Source organism: Vombatus ursinus, unplaced genomic scaffold, assembly GCF_900497805.2.
Source record: "Vombatus ursinus unplaced genomic scaffold, bare-nosed wombat genome assembly UNPS02014786.1, whole genome shotgun sequence".
Taxonomy (NCBI): Eukaryota; Metazoa; Chordata; class Mammalia; order Diprotodontia; family Vombatidae; genus Vombatus; species Vombatus ursinus.
Window position 1 is genome coordinate 34771847 of NW_020954564.1, and position 8640 is coordinate 34780486.

General features: G+C 43.5%; 1 protein-coding gene across 9 annotated transcripts in view; it reads right to left on the reverse strand.

Moving 5' to 3' along the window:
• Positions 1-8640, reverse strand: part of LOC114047369 (whirlin-like) — a 134603-nt gene that overhangs the window by 22172 nt on the left and 103791 nt on the right. For 4 of the 9 annotated variants that reach the window (XM_027868182.1, XM_027868181.1, XM_027868186.1 and 1 more), the window contains 3 exons: positions 6400-6612; positions 5070-5276; positions 1831-1863 (listed from right to left, as the gene is read on the reverse strand). The exons of 1 other annotated variant lie outside the window; for it this stretch is intronic. In XM_027868182.1, the coding sequence (XP_027723983.1) occupies positions 1831-1863; positions 5070-5276; positions 6400-6612 (453 nt within the window). The remainder of the gene's footprint in view (positions 1-1830; positions 1864-5069; positions 5277-6399; positions 6613-8640) is intronic. 4 more of the 9 variants (XM_027868185.1, XM_027868184.1, XM_027868183.1 and 1 more) reach the window with 2 other exon arrangements.

Sequence of the window (8640 nt, forward strand, 5' to 3'; positions counted from 1 at the left end):
TATCTATCTATCTATCTATCTATCTATCTATCTATCTATCTATCTATTTTGTCTATCTAATAGGAGACCCAAGTTTTAATCTCTCATACTGGTTAATGTTATTGTGTTTCTTTCTATTGGATTTGACTACTGAGATCCTTGCTGTATACTTGAATTTCATTAGGAAAGAGCAAGTGAGGGAGATAAGAGATTAATACAGATGGACATCATTCATTTCTGCTTACCCTGAGGCCCACAGTCACTAATGTATTTAGATAAGTACTCATCCCTAGCCCTGGAGGACAATAATTCTCAATAACTGTCACCTGAACTGACATGGAAGAAAGTTAGGATGTCTTGGTAGAAAGTCTTTTGCTTTTAACTTCTCTGAACACTTCACACCCAAAGACTGAGGGCTAGTAGGTAAGCAAGGAGAAAAGAAGGTTATGAGAATGCTAAGACCCTTATCTCCTTAAGTGACACAGGGCTTATATAGGAAAGAGGCAAAATCCATCAGATCTAGGACCAAAGGTTAGAAATAGAGAGTTACTGGTAATCAAAATAATAGCTGACATTTACAAAGCTCTTAGAGAATCAAAGAACCTTGCATAAATTATTTCATTTGATGCTTACAGAAACCTTGATGGGTAGGTTTTATATGTTGTTCAGTTGTTCCAGTTTGTGTCTGACTCTTTGTGACCCCATTTGGGGTTTTCTTGCCAAAGATACTGGAGTGGTTTGCCATTTCCTTCTCCAGGCCACTTGACAGATGAGGAAACTGAGGCAAACAGGGTTAAGTGACTTGCCCAAGGTCACACAGCTAGTAATTATCTGAGGCCAGATTTGAACTCAGGAAGATTAGTCTTTCTGACTCCAGGCCCAGCAATTCATTTACTGTGTCACCTAGCTGCCCTAGTAGATAGGTATTATAAGTATTATTTTGACCTTTATACAGATGAGGAAACTGAGACTCAGGTTAAGTTTTTTTCCCATTCCCACATAGCTACTAGTTATTGGAGATGAGGTTTGAATTCAAGTCTTTCTGGACTCCAACTCTTTTCACTATACCATATTGTAGTGGTGATATAGTAATCCCATAAGCAGCATGTGGCAACTTCAACCACACATATGAATAAGCCAAGAATTCAGAATTGGAAGGAACTTTAGAGAATACAATGTCAGAAGTAGAAAGGGCCTTAGGACATTGAATGCCAGAGATATAAGGGACTTCAGGACATAGAATGTCATAACTGGAAGGGACATTAGAATATAGAATGCCAGAGGTATAAGGGATCTTAGGACACAGAATGACAGAGCTGAAAGGGACGTTAGAACACAGAATGTCAAAAGTATAAGGGCCCTTAGGGCATAGAATGTTAGAGCTGGAAGGAACCTTAAAACTTAAATGTTAGAACTGAGACACCAATGACGTAATTTGGCCAAGATCATAGAGCAGGATCCAAAAGATCTGTGTGGTACTCCCAGCTCTGCCACTATCGAGGTCTCTTTCCACCATGACACACTGACATGGCAGCTGTCATGTGGTATGATGTGACAAGAAGGAAGAGGAGGACTGAAGCCAAGGGAAAAGCCTAATGAGCTGGCAACCAGACCAGACAATGAGACAGAGAGATCCAAGAACAGGCAGATGGGCACATAAAAAGACTGAGAGGCAAACAGGAGGAGATGTTGGAGAACATGTCCCTCCTATTCAGCCCCCTACAGGGCCAGACCTTAGAGACAGACCTGCCTTTGGCAGCCAACCACTTTCTGTCCTTCACCCCACCCTCGACCCCATCTTTTTTACTATGGAAACCACAGCAGGAAAGCTCCCCGGTGAAAGGACCATACCTCCATTAGGTCTATTAACCATAAGAGCCGCTCCTGGGAAAGATAATTCAGGCAAACACAAAAAGGGGGAAAAAACAAAATAAAACAATGCATTAGGGACTGGAACAGATGCAGCAAACCACTACCATTCCACACACAAAAAGGCAATAAAAATAAACATAAGACCCTGATAAAAGAACCCCCAATCCTTTTTGCCACAAATCCACTAAGTAACATTCTCTTGCATGAAGCTGTTAAAGTAAAAATGATAGGAGTAGTTTAGGGCAGACATTTTAGGAGGCCCTAGAGCTAAGCGAGGATTAATACTGAAACTCATATAGTGGTCATGAAACCAATCTACCAAAAATAGAAAATTAGGGGCTATCCAGTGGTACAGCCTGTGATCTGGGTCTTAGGGAAGAAGCTCAGACTTTCAGCCCTTCCTGGAAGCCTTTATATGAAATGTAGGCAATGCCTTGGATGCAAATGCCATCTTCAGGCTTCCACAGTCATATATGAGCCAGGGCTTGAGTCTAATTGAGTGCTACAGTCTGAGGAATGTCTCAGGAATGATGACAGAAGAAGGAAAAGGGGCCAGATAATTAGATTCAGCCTGCGTAGCCTGCCGAGCTCCAGACTGTTAGCAAGTTTCACTGCTGGGTATTTAGGGAAGGTTTCCTAAATCCCCTAGTTAGTACCTAACAATAGAGCATACACTAGGCATTTAACAAATGTTTGCTGCTTGCTTGGATGGATGCATGGGCACATATATAATATATAAGTATGTGTGTACATGTATATGTGTGTATGCTATATATTTAGGTATATGTGCATATATACACATGCATATGTGTATCATATATGTGTATATAAGTATGTAAGTATGTATACATGTGTGTATAAGGACTATATGTATATATGTGTGTATATACATATATGTGTATATACATATATGTGTGTATACATATATATCTATATCTATATATAGTCTTACTACAGAAATGTATTAGAAGCACTTGAGAAATAACCCAGGGTGTGCCCTTCCCTGGCAAGCTGTCTCTTATGCAGGCACAAAGTACTTCACTCTTCCCTATAATGAAGGTTTCCAGGTTTCCATGAACACTGCTCTTGGTCCCTCCTGAAGGCAGTAACTGAGGTGCCAAAGATCACCTATGTCTCCTGTAAGGCTTTTAGGGTTTCTTCTGGATTTGGAAGGGCAGTGGTGATCATTAGAGCTAAACCTTCTTCTATACCAGTCCAGGTACTACCCAGCAGTAGGAGGTATTTGCTCATAAAAGTGACAGCAAGTGAAAGAACCATCTTTACAACTCATCAGGCATTGGACTGAATATAAAGAAGCCTAGCTGGTTAGAAAAAAAAATACAGACATAGAAACTATGTGCAAAAAGGCCAGAGGTCCTTTCTGCAGCTCCCAGAGGTTCTCAGAATAGAAGGGGAAGTAACACCAGCCACCACAATTCAAAATTCAAAATCTGTCAGGGGATTGGGCTTTTTCAGACATACCAGTTTTGGGGACATGTGAAGTGATACTGACACAAGGTACAGCCCGGGCCAGGGGCTCAGAGAATTAGAGAATTAGAGAGCTAGAAGGGAGCTGCCCACAGTGACACAGCGAGTCAGTAATCGAGCCAGGACTAGAACTCAGGACCACAGTCTCCCAGGCCATTCATTGTTCTTTCCAAACTGCTTCTAAGACTCTTGTTGTCTGGGCCTGAAAAAGCACTCAGAATCATCTCCTAAAATCTAAATGATTCCTAAGGGGCAGCAGATGATTGAAATTTGTTTCTGTCAGGGTCCCTGACTTACGGTGACAGGCACGTGACAGATTAAAGCATGCAGTTTTTAACTCGATCCCAGATTATCCTCAGGGATTCAGAAGGTACCACTTCGCATTTGAGCCCCACACTATGTCCCAGTGGCCAGGATTTTCACCTAGGGGTCACCCCCTGGACAGGGTATATCCCTGGCCCATCTTACAAGTGCTGCATAAACCACTAACTGGATGAACAAGATGCCAAAGTTAATTTACTATGCAGAACACGTGGAGAGGAGCAGAAGGACTCTAGCTTCATCCTGGAGAATCAGGACTCCAGGCGATCAGTTTATATCCTGAAGCATGAAATGATGACATTGTTATAATCAGGGCTTTGATGCCACTTCCTGCATCTATCCAGGAAAATCATTTAGACTTGGAGTTCTTGTGGGAAATAAAGCTGCCCAAGGACTTTGTTCCCACACCTGCCCCAATTTAAGAAAGGGGGCGGGAGGCACTGTGCAATGGAAAAGGAAAGAGATTGCTGCTGAAGGAAGGTAATTGGTGGGCTCTTAAGATCTGGTAACAGTCAAGAGGCCATATATAGACCATACTTAGAATATTTAGAGGCATTATGCCATAGAGGATAGAATGGGCCTTGAAGCCAGGAAGACCTGGGTTCCAGTCTCACCTGACACACTGGCTGTGTGATCCTCTCAGTGTTATAAACAGCTCTTGAAGACAATAATTTGCAGAGAAGATGCCAACCTGTATTGGTAGAGGAAGGTCCTCACCAGGAGCTCCCTCCACCAATGGAATGATAGGTCATTATCCCTACCTTGAATATTCACAGACATGGAGAAATACGAGAGAGTGTCATGAAAATCCCTAGATAATATAAAAAAAATCTCATTTTTGTCAATAACTCCAACCTCCTTTCCCAGTATATCAAAACAGCAAGAACACAAAGAGAGAAGTCAAAATTCTATCTCTGTTCCCTTTTCCTTCCCTTTTATTGGTGGAGGTATAGTGAACTGACCAAAAGGTGTGAAACAAGAAGGAGAAACTGAGTCAGGAGACCCAGACAAGCTGGATAATCAGCCACTGGACTGTCATGGAGCACTGACCCTGTGGTAAACACAGATGCTTGCTTACAGACTGATGTGTCACACCTCGAGATGGAGGGTCCAAAGAAGGATTCCTGCTCCTCCTTCCTCCATCATGCCATTTAGCTTTGATGAAAGGTCTTGAATCCTCTGGGATCATGAGGCACTCACTATTTGTCAGATCACATTGTTACAAATGGTCAGCTGCAAAAAGACCTTGGCCAGGTTCTGGTTCTGGTTTGGGAGGGAGGAGAGGAAGGGATGGAAGCTGCTACTGAGTGCATACAGTCTGATTCTAGAGAGAGAGAATCAGGGGCTGGGAGAAGAACCCCCCACCCCACCCCTAAGCAGATAGTGGGCCCAAGGGCGGGGACACTCACTCGAGCGGAGCTGACCGTGGTAGAAGTGACCTGGCTACCAGAAGAGGAGCCGGTGTCACTGTAAGACACCACAGAGTAAGTGTCCGTGCCAGTGCAGGATGGCTGCCGGGCCTTCATGGACTCAATCTCCCGTTTCAGCACCATGTTGTCAAAGCGATCGAGGTCATGGGGGGAGATCAGACCCCTCACCTCAGATAGAAGGGAAAACTGGGGAACAAAAGAACATATTCAACTGAGCACTCCAGGAAAGTTTTTTTTCCCCTTCTATAATCTTAAACTAAATAATCTCTAAAGCCCCCTTCCATTTTAACTCCTTTTCACAAATAATCTCATAGCATTTGTTGATTGCTTTGGTAAAATAACTTGTTCAAGGTCATAGGTTCATAGACGTAGAATTGGAAGAGATCATGAAGGCTATCAAGTCCAACCTCATCTTACAGATGAGGAAACTGAGGCTCAGGGAGGAAAAGTGACTTGCCAAGGGTTATACCAGTAGTAGTAGGCATCAGCAGCAGGATTTAAATCCAGGTCCTCTGCCTCCAGACCCAGTGAGGTTTCCTCCATTCTAGTGGAAAGAACTCTGAATCTGAAATCAGAAGACTTGGTTCCAAATCAAATCATGTCTCTGCTACTTTCTGTCCAGGTGAACTTTGGCAAGACACTCAACCTAAGGCTTGGGCCCCAGTTTCCTCACCAATAAAATGAAAAGATTGGACCAGAGGAACTCTAAGACCTCTTCCACTTCTAAATCCTTTGATCCTATGACTATTTAGACCTATGTCAAGCTATCTGATGGCATGTGGACGATAGGAACTGTTGAGTTCCACTTCAGCCCTAGCTCTAACTTTTCACACAAGATTCTGACAATTACTATTTACGTAACTTTGAGCAAGTCATTTCATCATTTCTTCAGATTTATTTCTTCATCTGTAGGAGTTTGGACTAAATTACCTCCAATTATCATTTCCAGTTCTAAATCCACAATCCTATGATTCCCCAATCGCTACAAACCCCAAACCCAAATTCATACTTTCCAAAGATCCCTTCCCTAATCTCCCTCTCCACTACAAATACTATCCCACAAAATGGGGCATTTTCTTGAACTGCCAAACAAAGGAGTCTGGATCTTAGGCATGTGTTTCTTAGATCTGGGGCGCTCTGAATGTATAACTGAGGCCTTGACAAAGTCTAGAAGAAAGTGAGGGTTCTATCAGGCATTCATAGTACTCCTCCCCACTCCCTGAATCCTGGCCGCTGTTTGGAGCCTCAAAGTCTACAGAACTGGTCTGGAGCAGCTCCAGTGGCAATAGGCCCGTCCACAGCACTGTACCTTGGCTTGGGTGTTGAGTAGTTCAAACAGAGCCATGATGAGGGCATCCACATGGATGTTATTTTCCTTGTACTCATCTAGGTAGTAGCCCATGGTTGCTCTCTCCTGCTCATTAAGCAGATGCCGGGCTTGTTCCTCTAAGATGACCCGGGTCTGGTTGACCATGCTGCTCAGAGTGACCTGGGACCTGGCTGGCCCCTTGTAGAATCCCAGCTGAAAGACAAATTGGATCACACAGAGAACAGAATTTACTCTGGAGTGAGAATCCACATTTCCCTGGCATGACTAAAAATCTTACGTGAGACACGCCTACATAAGCCACAGGAGGGAAATTTCCGTCACGACATACCAGTCACAACAAGATCCCAAAAAGGATGGCATGGCACAGAGGAAAGAAGGTGGAGTTTGTCCTGGAGTTAGGAAACCTGGGTTCAAATCCTAGCCTTGACAAGAATAGCTAATGAAGTGCAGTAAAAGGCACAATGGATCTAGAATCAGAAAACCTGGTCTGAAGACTGACTCGTATACTGCTTGTATGTCAGATCTTGGGCAAGCTACAGAGGAGAAACAGCGACTGACATCTGTCACATAGGGTAAGGCACCTAGACAGCCTCGAGGTGAGAGAACTGTCCAAGATATTCATTTTCATTCTCTCTGTGTCTCTCTGTCTCTCCTCTCTCTGTCCCTCTATCTCCATCTCTCTCTATATGTGTCTCTCCGTCTCTATCTCTGGCTTCATCTCTCTGTCTCTGCCTGTCTCTCTGTTTCGATCTCCATCTGACTGCCTATTTCAGCTCCGGATCAGCTTGCCCCTAAGACATGCCTGATCCAGCTGCGTCGTACACAAGTGCTCTCTGAGCTCGCAGGTGGCTCACGTATGACTTGAGAATGGTCTAGATTTCAAGAGGCCACCAACAAAAGGGGATAATAACCTCAATTCACCATCACATAGTAGATCTGGGAATTCATTTCTTAGGTAATATACCTTAAAAAGGCCTTAAGTTTCAGGTGGGGATTGGGGAAAATGACAAGCAACTGTTCCCGGTTTGCCTGGATCATGGGCCTCACAGGCAAACTGACCTAGATTAGGGAGTTGGAAAGGGAGAGGGAGGAAGGAAGAGACAGAGACAGACAGACTGACAGACAGGCAGAGACAGAGATAGGCAGAGAGAGACAGGGACAGAGACAGTGAGACAGAGAGAGAGAGAGAGAGAGTTACATAGAGAGACAGAGAAGAGATAAAAGAGGAGGGAAGGGGAGAGGGAGAGGGTGAGGATGAGAGAAAGAGAATGAGAGAATGAGAGAAAAGGGAAAGAGAGAGGGAAGGAGAGGGAGGGAAAAAGGAGGGAGAAGGATGGAGAAGAAGAAGAAGAAGAGAGACAGAGAGAGAGAGAGAGAGAGAGAGAGAGAGAGAGAGAGAGAGGCATGAATCAAGGGCTCTTACTTTAGGATGTCTATGAAGTTCCTGTTAGCTTTGAGGTGCTATGATTCTAGGCATTAGACAAGACTAGAAAGGCTTTTCTGATTCTAACATCCTAGGAAATGAAACATGGCACATGGGAAAGGAGTAGAATTTGTCCTGTATTTGGTTCAAATCATGGCTTGGACAGCTAGAGGCAATGTGATATGGTAGAATGGAGCTAGAATCAGAGGACCCTGGTTTGAATCCTGCCTCATATGTTCTGCTTATCAGAAACTGTGCAGGCTACTTTGCTTCTCTGAGACCAATTTCCCTCATCTGTAGCATGTGGGGAATAAGAGAAGGAGGAACAAGCATTTATTTCACACCTACTCAGTGCCAGATACTGTGCTAAATGCTTTTACAGATATTATCTCATTTGATCCCTGTGAGGATCCTGCATAAAGGGATTGGATGATAGGACCACTAAGATCTCTTTCGGCTAAATCTTGTCTGAGATAGGACGTGCATGAGTCTCTGCCACTCCAGGTCTCATTTCCTCATCTGTAAAATGGGAATAATGCTACCTTCAACCACATATAAATATGAGTTAGTCTTCTATAATTCTATTATCTGTGTAGTACTGAACCCATCTAAACCTGCCTGTCTTGCTATAATCAGCTATTTTCTAGAGCCTCTAAATCTAGTCCATTTTTACTTCAATTTAAGGAAGGGGGTGGTATCTACTGAGAACTGATTCCCCCATAAATAGCTTCTACTTTAACCAAAAGATCTAGTAGTAGTAGTAGTAGTAGTAGTAGTAGTAGTAGTAGTAGTAGTAG